The sequence below is a fragment of the Brienomyrus brachyistius genome, chromosome 3 (genome assembly GCF_023856365.1).
Source record: "Brienomyrus brachyistius isolate T26 chromosome 3, BBRACH_0.4, whole genome shotgun sequence".
In the NCBI taxonomy this organism is placed as follows: domain Eukaryota; kingdom Metazoa; phylum Chordata; class Actinopteri; order Osteoglossiformes; family Mormyridae; genus Brienomyrus; species Brienomyrus brachyistius.
This window is the reverse complement of record NC_064535.1, coordinates 23,796,316-23,818,876: the sequence shown is the minus strand read 5'-3', so window position 1 is coordinate 23,818,876 and position 22,561 is coordinate 23,796,316. Positions and strand designations below refer to the sequence as shown.

Genomic DNA, 22,561 nt, shown 5'->3' with positions numbered 1-22,561 from the left:
TAAATCGGAAGATAACCTCGAGTGACCTTGAAAAAGAATGGGAAACATTAAGTGGCGGGAAGTGCATTGCTAAGACTGGTTCGTATCAGGCTTCTAGAAGCAGGACTGAAGACCCATAAAGCAAGGAAGCAGCCCTTCATCAGTGAGAAGCAGGGAAGAGTTTGCAAAAAAATATGTGTATTTTACACAGGCTCATACCCATAAATTGAGAAATGAGTGAAACTCAAAATTTTGCTTTGGTCGCATAGTCTTTGGACTGGTGTCCACTACGTAACATCAACAATAATAACGGTGCCCTTCCTGTAAAACATAAACAGCATTTCAAGTTTGTTTTTTTTTTTTCTGAAAACCTCAAATCTCAAGTGTCGGAATGAGTTATTTGGCAATTCCAGTGCAGCCTCTCCATGAATATTTCCCAAAGCTGTATGAGTTGCACATCAAAGCGCGAGAAGCTCAAAGGACGGCCACGGAATGTTCCGTCTGTGTCTTGTTACACCTGTGTAGGACCCCCACTGTCCAGTCACATCCATTCAGTTCCTAAGGCATAAAACTGGCAATGTTCTCTCCCCGGGGCTGTGCTGTTAAAATGAATTTACATTTCACACACCCTCAAGAAGGCTTGAGGGTTAGTGGCCGAAGCCCTAGTTCAGGCAGGCTTTCCTACCACGCTTCTGAATGGACGGACTTGTGACTGCGGCAGGGTCAGCTCAATTCTGTCCACCGAATAGGTGACTGTACGTCTCTGAGTCTCTGTTAAATGGCATCATGTGAGAGAGCCTCACCTGGTGGGGGGGCGGGGGCTGGCATGAATGGCAATGCTTAGGAATTTCGCCCATGATGATGGGCATGTGGGGGAAGCGTGAGCTGTCTGGCGTAGGCTGAGCATGAGCAGCCGATGACATCACTTCCTCTTTTTTGCACCCAGTCTCAAAGGTGAGAAAGAGGAATCGGCTCTTATATTAACTTGCCTTCACTTAGAATTACTGGCACAGAGTGTCAACCCTGCGCTGGTTCCCTTGTCCGAAATGCCCACTGCACCTCAGACTTCAGGTAAAGCCTCTCCGTACTCACTTTTCTAATCACAGGTGTCTGGCCCAGCCTGATAGATAATGCTGCAGTCTCGGACATCATCGGGATGTTAAATTCTTTCGGTCGTATTACCAGATAGCGTAGCCAGCACTGCAGAGGACAAGGTGAACGTTGTATATTGACTATTATTTTTTGATGATGAAATAATGACTGATAGATAAGTGCATAGATTCCACACACTCCCACTAAATGGCTTCTTCAAAACGTGAACATTTTGTTAAACGGGCAAAATATTTCACTCTGCTTGTTGCATAGTATGCTTGACTCTTAGGGACATTATCCAGAGTTAAGTGAAAAGAGAAGAGTCCCCTCCACGTCTGAATAAGCCTTTTCACTATAGAATGATCGGCATTAGGTTCTTTGCAACAGCCTTCTAACGCTTCCCACACGAGTGCTTTCTCTGAAGTCATAGCGGAGGTCTTCTCTTCTTGGCATGGTGTTAACACAACCCTGAACCCACCAGAACACCAAACTGCCAAAAATGGTCACCATGCCTCTGATTATGCGTCACAAATGCGTCTGATTAGCGTCACTAATTGGCTTCTTTCTTCCTCTTAAAGCTGCAGTGGTAGGCTAACTTTACATTAGTCTTTGGTTTCTGCTTTTTAGTTTTGTGCAGCGCTTTGTTTTGTCTGTGAAAGGCGTTTAATAAATAAACTTTACTCACTTACTTACTAACTTCTTCCCCACCTGGCATTTCGGCTTACATTTTCCAGAAATCTGTTATGCCCTGTCTGTTGGCTGAAGCCAGCTTTGCCTATTTCTGGAAGCTGATGAACTCCAGACGCTTCTTATTTATTCCCTGAAGAAAGCCGTACTTTCTTTTCCACTTGCCTGTATTTCACATGTTTCCATATTTCTGCATTGTGGCATTGATGTCAATCGGACATTCTTGGCCTATCAAGTAAGTGGTGACTAATAGCCAGTGTCCACCGCTTAAGCAGCTCATCTGAATAATATTGCATAGTAATATCATATTTACATATATCTGTAACTGGGTTACTTGTTATTCCAAACCCTGGTTTATTTTCATGTGCATATAATTCCTCCCTTGTTTTCAAAAGAGCCTTCCCTCCTGTCATTGATGAATTTGTCTTCCTTTAGTAAGAGGCTAAGGTAGCCTGTGGCTCAGTATCTCAGTATCCCGTAACTGAATATATTGGCCCATTTTCTTCTGGGTTGGTTGCAAATGAAGGACGCTTGCTTTCATGGAAATGAATATCTTATAAAGCTGATGATGACTGATATCGCGGTATTGAAACAAATATAAGTTATTGTGATATAGTAACTGTTAGTGATTCAATGGGGGGAATGGGGTTAAGTGTGACCTAAACCCATGGACCTTAGCTGCCCTGATGGTACCCTGAGGGTCAACACGCTCATACATACCAAACCCACATCTGTGGATATGCTAACATGCTACAGGGGTGGCTTAGCGATTGGTTAGCGGACATTTCTATATTGCACCCCACACTTGCCGTGTCGTTGACTGCTCTATCGACCACTATATCATGCATTTTATATCCATGACCTAAGCATCACCTAAGAGTTTGTGCATCTGAGTGTCTTCAACAGACCAAAAAAAAAATATGGCATCTGGACTAAGCTGTGGGGTGATGTTCAGGCTATGGTCTCATGGGTGGTCTCATTACGAAGGCTTTTTCAGGGGCTTTAAAGGGGAGGAGCCGCTGGTCGTCTTTTGGGCAGGTGTGTTTGGAAAGGAGAGCAGAGAAGTCCCTCTTAAATCAATGAGGGGAGGTGAGGAGAAAGGAGAACTTACACTCCGTGTTTGTTCTCGACAGCTGCTATTGGTAGAGTAGATAGTTTTCCCATGTAGCTGTTCTTTCAGGTACAGAATGACGCAGCGTGATTAATCCCTGGGGCTGCCGCTGAACGAGGGCTGTTCCTCTCTCCGAACGTCACTGTGTCATTCTCTGGCTCATTCTGCATCTTGGAAACTCCCATAGGTCCACATGCGTGGGGAGATATGATTGTCACATGGGCGCCCCCCCCCCCCCATAAACACTGACTTCTTTAGGAAGGAAGTTGGCAAATCGGCTCATGCAGAGCTGAGCTAAATCACTTGTGTGGGAGTAGGGCATGACTTGACAAAACCACACATCTACCTATTTTAACAACGCTCCACTGAGCTTATACATGGGCGTCTAATATGCAAGACAACTTGGCTACCAAAAGCCAAAGTCTTGTAGATATTCAAGGATTCAATAGATTCAAAAGCTTTACTGTCACATGTACAAGTACAATTACAATGAAATACTTGTTTGCATACAACCCTTCAAAAAACATATAAACAACTAAATATATAGTAAACAACTAAATAGTAACAAAATAGTGAACAATAACATACATGTGCATAATATATACAATATACAAGCAATAAACATATATGCATTCACATACGGACAATACACAATAGTACACAAGTTTGAGAACAAGGTGACGTGAAATAAATACAAAGTGTAATAAATTAAAAGGCTGAGTTAAGTGTCACATTTGTTTCATCAAATTTTTGTTGAGGAGTATGTTATGTGTAAGCAGAGCTGGGTAATTCATGTCCAGAGAGAGTCCAGACCGGGATTTTGTTTCAACCCACCAGTTGAGTACTCTGTGACTGTGACTCCTTACGCTCAACTGGTTGGTTGACACAAAATCCCGGTCTGGACTTCTACTCCCTGGACCTGAATTACTGAATGCTGTGTGTAAGTATACGAGAGAGACATAGAGAATGTATGAGAGGTGTGCAGCCACAGAGCCGGGTGGTATGCTGAGTGTGGCTGGGGGAGGGGGGGGGGGGACGTGTGCACTCTCTGAATGTGCAGTGTGCTTTTTTTTGGGGGGGGGGGGGGGGGTGTGCCGGAGAGATGTGTGTAAAACTAGCTTGATCGGTTTCTTCCTTAAAGTATAAATAGCCTGTTGACCACAGAAATGGGCAGAGTGCAGAAAGTAGAAGGAGAGGAGGGATTGTCCCAGAATGTGTTCCTATAGCCCACAGTGGAACTACTCCTCTTAAGGGAGAGTTCATTCATTCCATGTAAGGAATGTGGGAGGTGTATGTTTATATAAGGACCAGGCTAACGACCTCCTCAGGGTGACCCTGGCACGACAGGGTATGTGTGTGAATCAGAGCATCCCAGATTTATATATAATCACATGGGAAAATTGCATGTGAGCAAAAGGTACTTTTTCAGTTATTGCATTCAATTTATTGCATTTCAATGTGATAATTAATAGGCAAAGACACCAAAGACTGATATACTGAGCTGAACTGATTTGTGTGTAACAAAAATTAAATGCCCGTTAAATTCCATATCTGTTTAACTAATGAAAAACATTTGGGGCATTCTTATGTATTGCATTTCTTATAAAGCCAGCTAATTATACTGATGTGGCAAGCAACCAGAACCAAGTATAATGAATTGCTTATCTAATCATGCAGGTATTATCGGAAGTATGGTGACCCCTTGTGGTTCACTCAAAAATTACAGAAAATCATTGATGCTGTGTTGGTTATGTAACACTGTTTATTAATGCCCTGTTTTACATTCATTTTATGAATACTGAAAAAGAGCCAGAGTTTTCACTGGGAGTCTTTCAGCTGAGAATAGATATGGGGTTGAGAATTGGTGTGTATGTTTTGTGTTGGATGGAAGTTGGATGAGCTGCGAGGGCCTCATTCAGGACAGGTCAGCGCTACACACCTCCAGCTGGCAGAGGGGATCGCCTCCCTAACGCCGCCTCTTCCTGGGCAATGAAATCCAAATGAAACGTACTGAATTTAAAGAACAGCAGCAGCTTCAGATGAAGGAGGTTCGGAATGACACTGAGGGTGTTTGGGTCTAACAGACTCCCCAAGACTGAGCTCTGTGAAGCACACCGTGAATGGGTGACGCCCTCTACAGGACATGCGATGCCAAATCAAGTCTCCAGTCATAGGTTTAACTCATAGAAAATATCCCCAAACATATGCGGTCCACATGTGGTCCAGTGCAAACTGTGGAACGAAAAGGCTTTAAGGTTTTGTGTTTCACCCCAGGTTGACCGAATGAGACAGGAAACTTAAGTCACCTTGCTGATTTCTGGAAATCCTCCGTGACAGTGCGATGCTCCTCTCCGCCTGGGCGTCTGTGTTCTGTTTAACACGCATGACGCTAAGTGGCAGGCTCCATAGCGTGGGCTGTCATGTCCCAGAATGTGTTCTGTTACCTGCTACTCAGAGTGTATCCAGCACAGATGACTGGATGCAGCAATAGGGCTCTCAGAGACCTCTCTGACGAGAGCAGGGCGGAGCTTAACCCTTTGCTGATCTCTGACAGCTCGGCTTTCCCTCTGTGAAGCCCCTCCCATTCCTCTCGACACCTTCTGACTTACGTTTAGCTATTTAGCAGATGCTTTTATTCAAAGCGTTGTACAAACAAAACAAAACAAAAAAAAAAACATTCCAAATCTTCCCTAGGGCGTTTCAGGGTTAAGGGCTTTGTTCAAGTGCCCCACAGTGAAATCAGTCTGCTGAGCATGGGATATGAACTGGCAACCATCTGATCCCAAGCACAGCATCCAAACCCACTGAGCAATCAAGGGGGCTACAGTAGGCAAAGTCCTTAAGTATGTGTCTGAGCCTTGTCATTTTAGGGCAGCGGGCTTGAACGTGTATTCCACCCTGCCTGTTGTTGTCTTCTAGAGTAAATAAATATCTAGCCAAGAGCTAATGTTGCTGTCACGGTGTCAGGCTCCCTTTCCGTTCCGGCTGACAGGCGCCTTCGAAACACTTGTCCTCATTACCCCATAGCTGTGTCAGATCAGATAAATGCAAAGAGACGCCATTGACTGTCTGGTTTGATTTGGGACCCGGAATTTTGTGCTACCGTGATAAATAAACAAGGTCCCCTGTGGACGATTCGGGTTAGGGCAGGGAAAGGCACTGGGTCGCAGTGGGGCCACACATCACAGGGGGTCTTCAAACAGCTTTGCCGTCATCCCGACCCCTGGTTTTCAGAGGGGGGGAGGGATTCCTTCGCGTAATGTCCCAGTGAGTGCTGGGGGGAAGCTGCTGGGCATTAATGGCAAATGAGCAAATAAATAGATACTTTTACATAAGAGACTGGCAACAAAGACAGACGAGGCCTTGAAAGACGCCGTTGTGCTGAAGGAGAGCAAGGGGGGGAGGGGGGGCTAAGAGAAGTGACCGTTTGGTCTTTTCACTGGTGCATGATCAAAACAAGCACCCCCCCCCCACCAGATGAGTGGGAGCCACTATATAGCAGACAGAGATGCGTCCGCGGGAGGGTTTAATGAGGAGACAAGGTCACCCGACTGTGACCTGGCTGCCCGGGGGCCCGTCAGCTGGGCCCCCAGGGGCCTCTGGGTGAGGGGGGGCGGGGAGGAGGCACTCGGCGCACTTCAGAAGTGTGTTCCAAGAGGGAGGGGGGGACAACGTTCGTTTTGTGTGTCATCCAAACACACAAGAACGTCCATTCGCTCTGATGCTTGTTCACAAGAGACTCAATGCGCACCAGGCTCAGCTGGGAAAGAGTAGGGCTCCGTTCCTACGAAGGACAGCATGACTGTCTGTGGCTGTGGTGCTGAGCTCCCAGAGCCCTGCATTTTCAGACTGTGTTAACATCCACCAAGTAGCACCAGGATTACTCAAAGCAGGCAGATTCAATGAGAAGGGAATGGAACTCAGCACCAAATGGTGCCAATTTCGAAGCGTTTACAAACAGAAATGCGCATCTTGCATAGATTCACGATAACCAGGCTCGAATACAGTCTGAGAAATACGCTTAGTGTAACAGCAAAGCATGCGAAGATAAGCTGATGAAAGGATGAGAGATGAAGGTGGGGAAACATACTTTACAAAAAAAAGTGTCATTCTGAGATGAATCCTGGCATTTTCTCGATGGGACTCGACTTCACAGCCTCAAGGTGTCAGGAACCAGCTCGATATTGACAGCATCATCGCAGTTTAAAAATGTGTTACAGAATCACGGGAAGGTGAAAATGCCACAGTGGGGTTCAGAACTGATGTACTGATGTGCATGCAACACAATAAAAGCTAACAGGAATTTCCTCTGTTCTCCGGAAAGTTACTCATATCTTGCTGGATGGGCACCTCAGCTGCTCTATATATTTGTTAAATTTCACCACCAGCTTACAAACAAATTCCTTTTATTAGGTATTGATTAGCCATACGTGGTGAACTAGTTGTCCAGTCAAAAAAATGCTGCTACAGATACTGGGGTGACTGTAGGAGCGGTGTTGATATGGTAAAACTAAAACACTTACAACAGATATCATAGTTTTACAACATCATAAAGATCATTTAAGAATTTTCTTTGCCTGCCTAAGATTTTTTGCACAGTACGGTACTTTAGACTTTAAAGGATGATTTACAAATAACATTTAAACAGTCCACTGGTATAAAATCATACCCAAGGCTAAAACTGCACTGTGATTGAATTTGCTGACAAACTGATTCCGTGTGACAGGATAATGGAGACCTGACAGAATTAATGGTCCGCAGAGAACATGCTGCTGTCTGTCCCTGCAATTCGAGCGTTCAGATAAAAATGTTATCATTATAAAGGTCTGGCATGAAGTATAAACATGTAGCTACTAGTAAAGCTATAGAAAACACTGCATAAAAAAACAAGTAATAAAGAATGTGAATTTCCTTTGAAATTTGTTTTTCCGCTTCTGAGAACCATGAATAATCAACATGCAATTTTTAATGAATGAAATTAGGGACAAGATGGTGTTATGGTTATGAAACTGGAATGATAATGGGAATTTCTGCAATTAAAAGTAAAGAAAAGGCCATTTATTTGGTGAATTACAACTGGATTGATGGATTGGTGTAGATTTCACCATGGAAGGTATGGAAACAGCCATTAAGGATCTGATCTGTACCAGAACACAGATTACATGCCTGTGACTCCATGTTTTGTGTGTTGTGTTGTGATGTTATGCTATGATATTGCCTGTCCAGAAGTATTCATTCACAAGCAGCAATTAAAGATTAAGGGGTTTGTCGAGAGGCTCAAGATTCAAAGTAACTCAGATTCCAGAAACTAAAATATTAGATTCCTCGCCTGTCACGTGATACTGTAATAATCGGCCTCCCTGCCTGTCCGTCTTGGGACAACCTCACCTCTTTCCATTGTGTCTCTGTGCAGCTTAACCATGTTTTGGTCATCCACGGCCCCGCACACGCAGCTGAAGGGCCAGCAGGGGGAGCAGCGGGGAGCTCTTCCATGGGGTCACCTGTACCCCCGTCGTCCTACCATGACAGCCTGCCACCCACTCTGGTCCGTGTCCCCGGCAGCACAGAAGGTAGGTGTGGTTCTGTCTAGGAGACTCAGATAGGCTGCTCTTCTGCATGCCTGCCTTAAATCCATCTTAAAATAATGTTATGGCTACTGTCGCTCGTCACTGATGTTAGGCTATTTCAGGCCCAACAGCTGCTGAAATATTTTGTCATAATTATCATTGCTGGGGGGCAGTGTATGACTTAGTTATGCCTGAATTCTTATGGCCAGAAGGTCACAGGGTTGAATCCCTTCTTCTGAAAAATGGTCACATGCCCTTTGGGCTCTTGAGTAAGTAACCCCAAATTTCCCGACCCTGGATTCAGACCTCAAACTGATGCATGATGGGATATGTAAAAAGAAGTATTCCAAAGTACTTGCACCAATGGCAAATAAATCATCATTTTGTGAATTTGGAATTCTACTCAGCTTTTGAGCAGCGTAGCGTCAAAGCAGGGAGCGGCAGCATCTGTGGGATGAAAGGAAAGTATGGCACGACCTGGAAGGAGGGGGTGTGGCCTGTCACGGTGTCTTCACTACTCCTCACCCTCGTACCGTAGCCACGTAACACACCTGGGTCACCATTCACCAATGTCCGGCCCCCTCTGCTTTGGGGCTCCTGTCTCTGAAAGCTGATTTCCTGCAGCTTCCGTTTTCTGGGAATCGTGCTAGAAGGCGCTGACGGTGTCATGCTTCTCTGTATAAACATGTCACGTTTGCTTCCATTATGATGCGACCCAGGACCTGAGGATGAGGCTCAGTCCGATCCGGCGACGTCTCCGCGTCTGGCGGAATCTCTGTAACTGGCTAAACCCGAGGGACGTCTCAGGGCTGAAGCAAAAGCTCTTCTTGGTAGTAGCGTCTAGATCCAGGGCCAGGCCATCAGAGAGCCTTCCCCCCCCACTCATCAAAGCCCACAGTTCAGTCCCCACACCCATTCGTCCTGGGTGGCTTTCATGTGGGCCGCAGATCTGCTCCTGACCAGGTGTAGTAACCTCACGCTCATGTCTTTGGGGCAGCTGGAGCAAGAGATGCCTTAGAACACCCCCCCCCCCCCCCCCAGCACATGAACTGCTGGCTGAATCGTACCCTTGTTGGCAGCATCCAGGACTAACAGTTTGACCTCCGCTGAGTGTCAAGCTGATTGAACTTTCAGGGGTCAGCAGCCCCTGATTGATCTGATTGGTCTGCTTTGTGCAGGAATGGCCTCATTGGCTGTCTGAACCCTGCTTACTTTTCTCTCTAAGGGATCGTGCAAATCCATTCTCTATTTTGCCACTTTCTTTTTTCACTATTGCAAAACGTGTACATTTTCCCTGGCGGAAAAGTTATTTGAACTTGCATGCTTTTCATTTACCCGTCCTACGCCCATGCTAATGTGATAGGTTACCTTCTGAAAGTTCCTTGCATTTGGTCATTGCGCTATAATGGGATTAGCTGGAGGACCTGGTATATACGCTCTCTCTCTCTCTCTCTCTCTCTCTCTCTCTCTCTCTCTCTCTCTCTGGCACCCTCTGAGTGAACCCTGATCACCATTCACCACGACCTGCGCTACGTGTCCCAACGGCTATGCAAGCTGTTAAGGGGGCTTTTGGGAAACGCCACCCCCCCAAATCAGTCTGACCACGGCCTGCTTTTATCCCGCACTCCTGATCCAACCCACTTGCCGAATGAAAGACAGAAAGCCGGTTATTTCAGAAACGGAGGTTTTTAAATAATCTTCAACTGCTCCCTGAAGGGTAGGGTACTGGTTTAGTCTATTTGGAATTGTTAATGGGGGGGCAGTGGCTCTGTGGGTAATGCTGTTACCTCCCGCTTTCAGAGTTGGAGGGTGACTTCCACCTCTGTACGTGTGGGATTATTTTTTTTGGTCCCCACAATGGGAAACTCAATTTTATAAAAAAATATAAAATCAAAAACCTGTGTTTGTGTGTGTGTGTGTGTGAATGTGTTTGTGTGTGTATGTCTGTGTGTGTGAGCGGGTATACCTGTCCTTATGGTGACAAAATGTCCCCATAACGTGATAAATATCCATTTTTTATAAAATTCTATTTTATAAAATCAGTGACTGCTATGAAAAAACTACAAATGCAAAAAGTCTTGTATTTTGCTTGGTTACTTATGGTTATTGTTAGGGCTGGGTGGGGGTTAAGGTTGTCATAGTTAGCGTTAGCTTTTTCCAATAGAAGTGAATGAGTGGGCCCCGTAAGGATAGGTATACCCTACATGTGTGTGTGTGTGTGTGTGTGTGTGCGTCTGCCTGGTGATGGTGTGGCCTCCTGCCCAGGGTGTTGTGGTGCCACCCTGACCAGTGTAGGTGAGAAGCAGGGTGGGCGGAGCCACACTCATTAGGATTCTGCCTGCCTGTTCTGGGGCTGTCAATGCAGTGATTGTGTTTTTTTTTGCTCCTGAGATGTTTATTCAGTGATTAACATGCAGTCTCCAAAAAGAACTGAATAATTTAGTCTGTGATTTGCATTATGGTCCCACCATGACCCTTTTAACGTCAGTGATTACATGATATTGTCGGAATGAAGCCATTACAGGCTCCCATAACCCCATTAAAATAAGGGAACAGTCAACACTGTAAACAATTAACTCCTTTTAAAGAGGCAAACAATTCGCCCCATTTGTGGGAGGTTGAGATCTGTACTCACCTGGGCCTCTTCATAATTAGTGAACGAACACACAGAAAGTCACTTATGCAATAAACACTTAGTGTAACTGTGCTGATATGCACTCATGAAATGATACAGTCATTGGGGGATTGTACACAAATGAGAAGCACTTTCATTGCCACATAACAGTGCGCACAGAACAGGCTCATGGATTACCCAGAAGCCTCTGCTACTTTCCAGAATGTGTCCAAGCTCAGACACATTCCTAACTCACCCCTCCTCCCCCCTGACCTCACAGGTACTCCCCCACCCGCCCACCCAGATCCCTTCTTGGCCACAGTGTTGGTCGGGGTGGCTGGGGGGACTTGGGGGATGAAGGCAGTCCTTGTTTTCTAGACTTGGTTGGGGGTGGGGGGTGCCTTTATGAGATTATTGTGGTACATGTAGCAGGTGTCTGTCAGAATTCCACCCCTATTTAAAACGCCCATTCCATACCAGCACATAATCCTATTATGGCTAATTGTGAGAAGTTGCCCGTCTCCTCCAGTTTAAGGAAGTTCAGGGAAAGGTACAGTGTTGCACACAGTGACCATTAGTGTGTGGCTAGCATGAAAGCCTGGGGGGGTGGGGCTGCACTTTAGGGGTCAAAGGTCACATAGAGGTCACCGTTAGGGCTGTTTTAGTGCATACACCGAGTTAGGAATGACTCATTATTAACAGATCCATCCAACCAGTGAGCACTACGGGTGGCAGACCGTTTTATAGCGTGACGATATCTGAGTTATTAACCTGAAATCACTGCTGTAGCCTACAGATAAGTACTAAACTGTAGCTGATTGATTTGGCTTCAGTAAAGATAGCGACATCACTCAGGGAAATAATGGTGTCTAGTCAATAATTTTCCTCTGTTTTGTTTGTTACACAGTGCTAGCGGGCACACAGTGCTTTCAATCGAGAAAGCCGTCGATTGAATGAATGCTGAATGCTTGTTCAGATACAATGTGTTGTGGTTTAACCCACGACAATGGGATCACCTCTTGCATTGTGTGCCATAATATGTAGGGCCAGGACTTACTGAAGTCTGACTAATGCCTTCAGAGATAACGCTGATTGCATTAACATGACCGCTGAGGAGCCATGACGAGCTAAACACTGTCCCTTAGCCCTCTTCTGAATCTAGCCGATCAGTGACGCATCCTGCCTAAGGACTGACTATAGATGAAATCTGAACAAAATGAGGTTTAGTTATAAAATACTTACATTTGCAACTAAGTGCTAAATATCTAGAAAAAAAACACAAAACGTGAGTATTTAGATTAGCTACAGCTGGCAGCAAAAATATTTGGGTGTTTTAACTTGACATATATATATATTCTACAATAAGTGGGGTATGTCAGCTAATGTATGTGTGTGTCTTGTGTTGTGATACTGAACACAAAGCTCCACTTTCCAGCCTCATCCTCTCTGTTACGCTGCAGCAATGATGGTTTAAGCAACATCTTACATACCCGCTTCTGTGTCCCTGTGTCCTGGCACGTCAGTCTGGTGTGCAAACGTTCTGCCGACTGTAACTCGAACACGAATCCGCTGTCTCTCTTCAGTCTCTCCCTCTCTCTTTCTTTCTCTCCCCCCCTCTCTCTACACTCTCGGGACTCTACAGCAATGGCGAATTCCGAATTTTTTTGAGCAAAATGCAATTAATAACCATGGACGTGGTCTTTAGAGATGTAACCTACATAGTCTTTTTTCTATATCAAAACAATTTGCCAGAGACTCGCAGGAGTCTTGCCCCTGACACATTTGCCTGCAGGGTTGCCAACTTTGGTCAGTTTGCTGGGTAAGATTTTCAATTCGAGACAGTCGGCACATACATGCAGACTGAAAATCCACGTTTTGGAGAATTTCAATCCGCTAACATGCGATTGTCTCAGTTCTTGATTTTGTGACACAGTGGATGGATGAGAATCCTCATACCAGGTGACAATTCGACGGTGCTGTGGTTAGATCACGTGCCCCTTAGTAAGGATACTAAGGCCCAACCCTGCTCCTGAACATCTACCACCCAGCTGAGCTTAGCTGCAGCCCTTAATTTGATACACCTGATACAGACAATCAGGCCCTTCAGTAGAGTCGCAGTTTTAGAGCCAGCTTAGCTTCAGCACAGGCTGATTATCTGTATCAGGAGCAGGGTGAGGAAGCCCTGCCCTGGTCTGCGTAGCCCCACTGAAGGGGCATGTGATCTACCCACAAAACCATGGAATTGTCGTCTGGTATGAGGCTTCTCCTGCACCCAATTGTATGAGAAAGCAACCTTCCGTAAGGAAAACAATACAATGTTCAGAGGGAAAACAAACTCACTGGCCCCTTAAAACAGACCCCCTCACCCCCCACCACCACCACCATCACCACCACCACCAATGGTACCTGCAGATTGCAACGACTAAGATTACAGAACACAATGGGAGTTGGAGGCTGGCTGGGAAAAATGTCAGCAACTGGATTAATCAGCAGGACACAAGGTGGCCGTGTCTAGGCAGAGGGAGTGGGTCAGAGTTAGGAGAATCTTTGCCCCACAATCACCCCCACCCCAAGACCATCTGCATAATTAGCCATTTGACCTTTGACCCCAGCAGAATAATTAATGAATAACACAGGGGATCAGGATAAAGGTGCGGGGTGATTCGGTGACTGCTGGAGAGTCATACATCAAAGAGTGTCCGTAATTGGCCCTGTGGCTGCAATTCTTCACCCATTCCTTTCAAGCCATTGACTCAAAATAATGGGTTCAGGTTCATTATCAACAGGTCTGCACGCCAACTGCGGCGCTTCAGCGAGCGGGCACTAGTGCCCGAGCGGGGGCTGGCAGTGCCGGCAGACGGCTGGCGTGCAGAGGGGCCGCTAATGCTGCTAGCGCGAGGGAGCCTGCCACTCATTTTTCCGAACAGTTCCACTGCCGTCGCCCTTTTCCTCATGATGCTGGAATATAGCTGGTACGGACAGGTAAGTTCTCTGGAAGTTTGACGCTTGCATGTCAGATGGAAGCTCCCCTCACAATGATTTTTCACGGCTGAGAGTGATTAACTTGACTGAATTATTAGCTCTGGTTGGTTCACACATGTGTTTGGAACATCAGTTATTACGCATGAGATCCAGTTTCAGACTCACTTTTAGTGTCCTGAGAAGGTGGCTGCAGTGCATTAACTTAATCTGACTGCCGATGACCGGCACATTTGAAGAACATTTGAAAAACGCTGGAGGTACGCCAGCCAATTCAGAAACCTACGAATCTATCGCCCATCCACACTTACCTTTTTGCTAAGCGATTGCTTTGGTTCTCACTGTAGCTACAGTGCCACTGGTGTAGCAGAATTAGCTGTTATGGTCCTCAGTTGAGGCAGAACAGGGAATTCACATGATCCTACCTATTTTTCACTTATGTAAAAGGAGAACATTTGTACAGAACATTTAATGCCAAAGTGTTGAGGAACAGCACTAATTTTAATAGTGTTTAAAACACCGTTCCTCAACTGGTAGGTCGTGACCCAGAAGTGGGTTGTGGGATCATATTCGCAAGAGTGGATGGTAAAAAATATTTTTGATTTGTTTTTTAGCACTGATTGAAGGCTTTGTGTTGCCGTTGCTGCCCTATGTTCTATTTATTATTACTGCAGTGTTTTTATGACATGAATGTGGTTCAGAGTTTTATCCAAAACTGGTCGTGACTTAATGACCGAGGAAAATGTAGGTCCTGAGACTGAACTGGTTGAGAAGCTCTGATTTGAAAAACTTTTGGCCTTTTGAGCAGATTTATTGCTATTCAAAGTATTTTTATAATTTAGTGATTTGGTGTTTTCCAGTGCAAGTTGTAATACATTTCAATATGTTTTCATAATTTTATTTTTTTTTAATTTGGATCTAAAATGAAGAACTGAAGAGTACAATAGAAAGTAAAGAAAAGAAAAGAACAATGGCTAGGCGCCAGACTTCCTACATTCCTGTACTGACTCAATGGTTATGGATGGATGGATAGGTGGAGGGTGGCAGTACAATAACATTTGGACCTTCCTTGGGACTTGAACCCGAACCATCAGAGCAGATCCCAGACATGTCCGCCCACCCTGGAGTGCTGCTAGCCTGTGTCGCCAACCCGACCCAAGCGGGATCAGGTCCGCCGGTGCAGGTCTTTCCAGAAAGTGACTCTTTATTCTGAATAATGCCGCACCGGTCATCCGTGCAGAGTAGTGACCAGCTCCTACCTTTCTTCCGCTTATTTAGCTGTATGGTTCCTGCCTCTCGCAGAAGCAGAGTTCTGCTTGGTAAGGTTAGTTGAAACAAAACCTTGCTCTGGATTTGTACTTTCTATGCCTGAACTTTCCACCTCCAGAATGTCAACAAATTTTACAGAGAAAGGATAAAAAAAATTCAATTAGCCACATATTCAACGTGAAATATATAATATTCTCAGCGGAAGGGGAGAAATCCCTGTCTTAGAGATGCACACAGGCCTTACTTCAGTGGTTAAAAAAAGTAAACAGCACATTCCGCATGAGGACACTGAATGACATTCACCTTTTCCTCAACCTTTGGTACAGTATGGCCTCTTTCAATGCGATGCTTGAGAGAAGCACCATTCATTTCTCAAAGATCAAGACACATGCTATTGTGCCTTAATAAACACACACATAGGGCCCCCGAGGAAGCCTTAATTTGATTGGCAAAAATAGCCAAAAAGGGCTCCATTCATGGAAGGCAGAGGGACACAGCGTGGGGGTGTGACTGTTTGGGAGATGTCTGTTTGAAATGAGCTCGACGTGCAAAGTTGGTGGAGAACTTGGGCCGGCTTGCTAAGAAGTTACAATGCAAACAACTGCAATGGAAATATTTCACGGCCGACTGCACGCCTCAGAAGTTCAAACAAACACTGATAATCTCTCTCTCTCTCTTTATTTTTTAAAGGAATTGCCTCTTTTTTAAATCTTGGACTGACATGTCGTGCAATTATTACCCTAATAAGCCCTAAGTCTTTCTTTTGGTCTAAGAAGCTGCCTGCTGGGATGAAAAGAAAATGTCATCCCACGTCAGCTTTACGACGGGCATTCCACTCGCCGCACCGACTGGGGATGGCGTGCCGGTGGCTTGGAAGGAGATTACAGCTGGGAGTATGTCAGGAATGCAGGCGGGGCATGTGCTCTGTGGGCGAGAGACAGTAAGCGGGGTACTCACGCGGCACGCCTCATTTCGGTCAGAAAGCTGCGTTCCTGCTTCGGGGCTGTGTGGGGGCTGGACCACCCCCCATACTGTGATCTGAACCAAGACATCTACTTAACACTTAAAATAGCTGCATCCGATGGAGGGGGGGGGGAGGTAAGCCTTTACTAGGGGGGTCTGATTTTAATGATTCCGAACAAGAACATTCTATTTCAACTAATTAACAGACATTTATTTGGGGGCGTAAGGCAGTGAAACCCCCCCAAACAGCTCTAGCAATGCGCCTGGTACAAACCATCTAGTCAAACAGGTATCAGGTATCGCTACACTTCTTTTAGTAGATTTGTTTGTTTACTTTTTATAGATTTATTCATAACTTAAAGTCGACGGGAGTCTAAGTTCCCAGCTTTTTACTGAAATCGATTTCCTCTGAACCCACGAGACCTAAGGACCAGATGTTTGTATGGAGTGTTCAAATGTATTTGTGGAGAGTCAGGCACCTCGGCTGTACCTCGGAATATGGTAAACATGTGATGCAGCCCAAAGGCACCCCTCGATGTCAATATCTAGGCAGGAGAAGCCATCTTATGTCTGGTGTGCCTCCTGGTCTTGACGGATCTGTCAGCAGTAGATGGGATGTGTTGTGTGATGAGGGACGAGGTTATCTCCATCCCAGAAGTACATGTACAGTGTGGATTCAGCGCTTGCTTCTACCTCCTCTCATGAGATGTATGATTCAACTCAGGGTGGGCGCATTAATCAATTTGTGATCAGAAGTGAGAGCTGGGGGAGGAATTACATTGATGCAATTTACAGTAAATGAAACAAATACAGTATTAATCGGTATTAATCTAATTTTATTTTAAGAAATGACACTGTATGGTTGACTGGTAAAATACTGTAGTCATTGCTAAATTCAGACAGGCTTGTGTTTTTTTTTGCCACATTTTTGGATAAAGCTTTCATGTGACACAAAAGGCCTCTGTTTGTGGCTATTTATAGTTCAACATTACTGTTGAGATGGACAGCGTTTCTTTGATAATGGGCACACTGCACAGAAAAGCCCCATGACACGGTACTACCCAGTACAGTTTACTGCCAGACCAGTGCCAGCCCAGATAGGCCTAACCACTTAGCTTTAAAATCAGTCGTTACGGATGCAGGCTACAGCTGAAAATGGATTAAGGACAGGTCAAGGTATTTCTTCATTTATACCATGCTGCCTGTTTCTGTGAGGCATAAAGCACGTACCCGGTTTCTGTATCACAGAAGTATTCTGTGAGTATTCTGTATTCAGAATCACAGACATCCCATGTTAGGGATATCGATTTCAGGGAGGTAGATGAGGGGCATCCGGGAGGGCAGGGGTGTACTCGGGAGGGCAGGGGTGTACTCGGGAGGGAAGGACCAGTGCTTGGCTGGTATTTTGGTAATACCATGTTTACTGCCACGGAAAAAAAAATAAGACACCACTCTATATTTTGAAACAAATCTGCATTTTTAAATCCTGGTGTAATCCTGGTTCCACTGGCAGAAACCTACACTGAGCACCAGGTGTCTTCCAAGTTCAAAATTTCTAAGACTGAAGTACAGAAGAATAAGATGAAGCAGTTCGGGGGGGGGGGGATGACCGGTTTTCAGGATACTGCGCGTCATTTGTGGGTGTCAGGGAACTGCGGGAGACTCCTGGAACGTCCGGGAGAGGTGGGATGTCGGGAATCAGAATCAGGATCGGAATCAAGGTTTATTTGGCAAGTACAAAGGTGCACAAGGAATTCTCCTTAGTACAAAAGGTGCAGACATACAGACAGATAGACCGACGTGTCTATGCAGTAAATGCAATAAATATGTCTGTGTCCAGCGTTTTGTGCCTGACTGGTTGACTTGACTTGGAGCCTTGTCTGTGCCGGACCCCATCCCAGGCTCTGCTGTATGCCTGACTGTTCTTGGGGGGTGCGGGGGGTGCAGGGACACTGTGCACATATTTAGCAGAGGGGTCACCCCAGGCTACGAGCAGGGGGCCGCCGTCACCTTGTCTCATGTGCTGTGGCCTATGGAACCCCCACCCCCTGCCCACCCCCCACGAGCAGCCAATCCTTCACAACCCCCCCACTGAAATGCCAAATCCTAAGGATGACCAGCACAATCGTCCCCTTGTGTGTGTCCTAAATCGCTTATTAATAGTTTGGTTGAGGTCGAACTTGATCTAATTTTCTGCTTAGCCCTCGTTAAACAGCTATAGCATTATTTAATTTTTCTCAATCAAATTAGAATTGTAATGAATGCACGTCCAGTGGAAGCTTTGAACAGTTTTTGACAAATTTAAGCCACAAAATGTTTTTTTTTGCAGTTGGAAAAAAAATGCTAATTATATATAACAGAAACTAAGGAACTATACTTGAAGGACAAGGATTAGCACAGGCTGTATTCTGATGTGGGCCACCGCTGGGCATGATAGATTTATGTAGATTCATCTTACCGGGGGTGGGGGGGTTCCAATCCCCTTATTTTACTACGTGACTATGTGCCTGTGACTCTGTTAAGTCACCCCGATTGCTTGATCGTGGAATTCAGAACAAACTGTGCGTCACTGAATGTGAAACTTTACCACTTTCTTGGCATTAGCCATATATTTCCTGTGCCCTATTCAGGAGTATTCTAGTGTAGCGGTGGTTAAGTTCTGCTCCAACATCCTGACTTACATTACACTAATTTAATTTGTATAAGTACCACTGCTTTGGAACACATCTCTTTACCTACTTCATCCAGAGCTGGGGGTTAAAGGCCTCACTCAAGGGCCCACATACATGTAACCGTTCCACCAGGGCCGGGGCTCAAACCAACGACCTCTCACTCACGAGCACAGAGGCTTAGCCTGCTGAGTCACTCACTGGCTACCTGTGTCAAGGCAGGATCCTGGAGCAGAACTGGTCGGCACTTGGTCTGGAAAAAAAAGTGAACCTGTGCCACATTTAACAAACAAGCTTTATTTGCACACGCACAGGTACAGGTACAGGTAGAGGTACAGGTACAGGTAGAGGTACAGGTAGAGGTACAGGTACAGGTACAGGTAGAGGTACAGGTAGAGGTACATTGACATGCTTCTCTTCACTGACCCAGGCTTACGCTCCACAGTTTTGGGGTCACGCTGTAGGGTCAGCTAGTGCACAGTGTCCTCGGTCGAGCACAGAGACTCTGCTCACTGAGCCACAAAATGGCCCCATCCAAAGGACCTCTGAATTTAATATTTGACTCTGGTACAAATATAGGCCAGACTTGATAAAATTCAACATAAATCTGGCCCAAATATGGCCCATATCTGTTTCAAATCCAGTATTGGTCCGTTGTGCAAAAGGACACTGAGCCACATCCGGTTTACGGATCTGCGGCAATTTCTCAACAACATTTGGCCTGGATCCAGTTCAGACTCATCTTGCTATGTGGGAATTCAACAGCTCATCTGATCTGATGTAGGTCCAAAGTTTGGGCGTCTCTTAATCGAACAGCTTTGATTTTCTGCCAAGGTATAAAATCACTATCTGTACAAACCTATCAAAACTGTACATGCTGCAAGTTTCCTATGGGATCACTTTTATTTTCATGTGTTTTTTTGTGATACTTTATACAAAAAACATTTTAAAGTCATTTTAAAATTATTAAAACGTTCATCTGCAATGCATTTTCATTACCAGATAAAAGAACACAAATCACTATTTATATTTTAGAATCTTTTTTCATTATTTGTTGCCATTATTTGTAACAAATTATTACATTTATTTTGTTTCGAATCCAGAAGACGTAAAACAAATAATTTGTATATGCTATGTTATAACCAACCAAAATGCTTTTTTTGCAACGGAAGGAGGTGATTGAAATCCTGATTTGATACCTGTGTTTTTGCTGTGAAAGGGTAAACAGTTTGGCTATTAGCACACGTGTGAAAGCTTTATTTATACCCAGAAACTGAATCACATGGCAGGTACAGGTGATTTGAAATACAATAGTGTTTCTTTTCCATTGTTTAGCCACACGGCTATACACCGACATTTAATATTTGTTTAGAGGTGATGAAATGCATTTTTTTATAACCCCAGTGGCCCTAAACGGCACCTCCCAAATCCTGCTGATTCTAATTACAGGTGAAGTAACACCTTTGATATTTTTAATTACTGTCACAAAGACCTGTCTTCCAATTGAATCTTAAGGGATTTCCGGAGGCATTAACACAGACTTTTGAGCAATGCTTAACGAATTTAACTGGGTGGGGGTGGGCAGGAAGGGGGACTAAAGGCAGGTGACACTCTTTGTTGTCTGGAATATTGGGCACATTAACATTTTTCCGTCAAAGCAGACGGTGCATCCGGTACAAACATCCAGCTTCCAGGTAACGGTTTGCCTGACGTATAATAATATCTGCCAAAATGGCTGTAATCTTTAATTTATATCTAAATCATTAAAGTGCTACGGCCATTACGCATTCTCTCTCTACTTGGATAAAACAGTTCTCAGATGTAGAGACTGCACTTTGAAGTCCTCTCTCAGAAGCAACCCAACTCTTACAGGAAGTGCCTCATGTTTTATACATGTTGTATGTGGGATTAACAAAGGTGAGTATTCTATGTCTGACCCCTGTGTGGGGGCTGAGAGCCCGAGAAGTGCCTACAGCCGCCGTAAACACCCTCCAAACAGCCTCAGAGGATCGGCAGCGAAATTCCAACATGGCAGACATGAATCAAACTTCCCAAGCTGCACCGTTCTGGACCAGATCGAGTGATTCAGACTAGAGAGGAAAAATATATTCATGACCGTAAAATACGAGCAGGATGGAGCCACACTGAATGCTAACGCCTGCTAAGAAATGTGCTCAGTTTATGGGCGTCCTCGCTGCTACGCCCGTGCACGGTGAGGCGAATCCATCACACTGTTATCGGGAAGCCCGTTCCTGGGAGATCGGGGTGTGTTGGCACTTATGATGCTGATTGCTGTTTAAATTGGCTGTCAAAGCTCTCCGCTACTGTCCTGTCAAGAGCATGTGCTTATTGGCATATTTACAACATGGTTGTGTGGTGCGATGATTCACGTCAGGTTAAATTTACTGCCTTTAAGCCGTTTGATGTGGAATGATCATTTTTTCGTTTATTTTTTTTTATTGTGTCACTCATCAGCAGACAGACTGTGAATTGAGGTCGACTCAGTGTCTGTCTGACTCCCCCCCCCCCCCACCACCCTCTGCCCCCCCCCACACCCCCTGGCCTTGGTACAGTGTGAGCAGTGGGGCTCACCTCAGTGCAGATCTTATAGATGTGTGGTGCTCACGTCTGCGCAGATCTTTAAGACGTGTGGGACTCACGTCTGCGCAGATCCTTAAGACGTGTGGGTCTCACGTCTGCGCCGATCCTTAAGGTTTCTTGGCGGGAAGAAATGCGCTCCAGTGTAGTTAGAAATTGTGGGCTCCCTGGCAAAATGTCACCTTGGCCCCTCCTGCCCAATTTCACACCCACTATAATTTGCCCTTTGAATCTGCTGAGGTCTCTCTGCCCCCCCCGTGCCCCAAAGAAGCAGCTCTGTTTTTCCTTCCGTGTCCCTGAGCAGCCCTAGAAGTGCTGAGTCATTTCTGCTTTCTGGGAAGCTGCTGACGGGGGTCCGCAGTGACCCCACGGTGGCCTCCAAGTGTCACAGCGCATCCGGGCCTGCAGGAGAAGCGGCTGTCAGTGAGATATCCCACGGCTGCAGGATAGGAGAGGATGTGCTGATGCAGCTGCAGAGGTCAGAAACAGGAAGTGCCTCAGAGAGAGGTGGCAGGAACCCCCCCCCCCACAACACCCTTTTGCCATCTGAACTGCAGGCCTTGCTCTGCAAAGCTCAGGAAGCACAATACCCCGCCCCTGGGTCCCCCCTGCCGCCCCCTGCTCAGGGCGCGCTGGGTCTGCCGGTAACTCCGCTTGTGTCTAGCAATCAGTGCCGCATTCGTGCCGTTTGACTCAGCCATGAGTCGTTCCTGCGTCGTCAAGGTGATAGCGCTGACCGAGATCCACGTGCTGCCAGTACGTAACGCCGCCACCTCTGATGGGGGGGGTCCTGATGTGGCGCATCTCCGGAATACTCCGCGTACTCGCGCTGCATGGTTACATGTTGCTGCAGCGCCGCACTTCATGCGACGATCCGTGCATGGGTCACCCCGCCGCTCACGCCGGCCGTGACGGTTTCTGCTTGGCCGTAAAAGAAGGACACGACAGTACTGTGACGTTAAGTGCTGGTAGTGCACAGGCAGAGATGGGTGAGCAAATGCAATCCAGCATTAATCTGGGAGTGAGTGCTTGA

At 45.7% G+C, this 22,561-nt stretch overlaps 1 protein-coding gene across 2 annotated transcripts in view; it reads left to right on the top strand.

Moving 5' to 3' along the window:
* Positions 1 to 734: 734 nt before the first annotated feature.
* Positions 735 to 22,561, top strand: part of LOC125739489 (transcription factor EC-like) — a 35,632-nt gene continuing 13,805 nt past the window's right edge. The window contains exons 1-2 of one of the 2 annotated variants that reach the window (XM_049009659.1): positions 735 to 1,050; positions 8,283 to 8,439. In XM_049009659.1, coding sequence (XP_048865616.1) covers positions 8,290 to 8,439 — 150 coding nt within the window. In that variant the 5' untranslated portion in view covers positions 735 to 1,050; positions 8,283 to 8,289. Of the gene's footprint in view, positions 1,051 to 8,282; positions 8,440 to 22,170; positions 22,285 to 22,561 lie in introns of those variants that run through there. The other variant, XM_049009661.1, reaches the window with a different exon arrangement.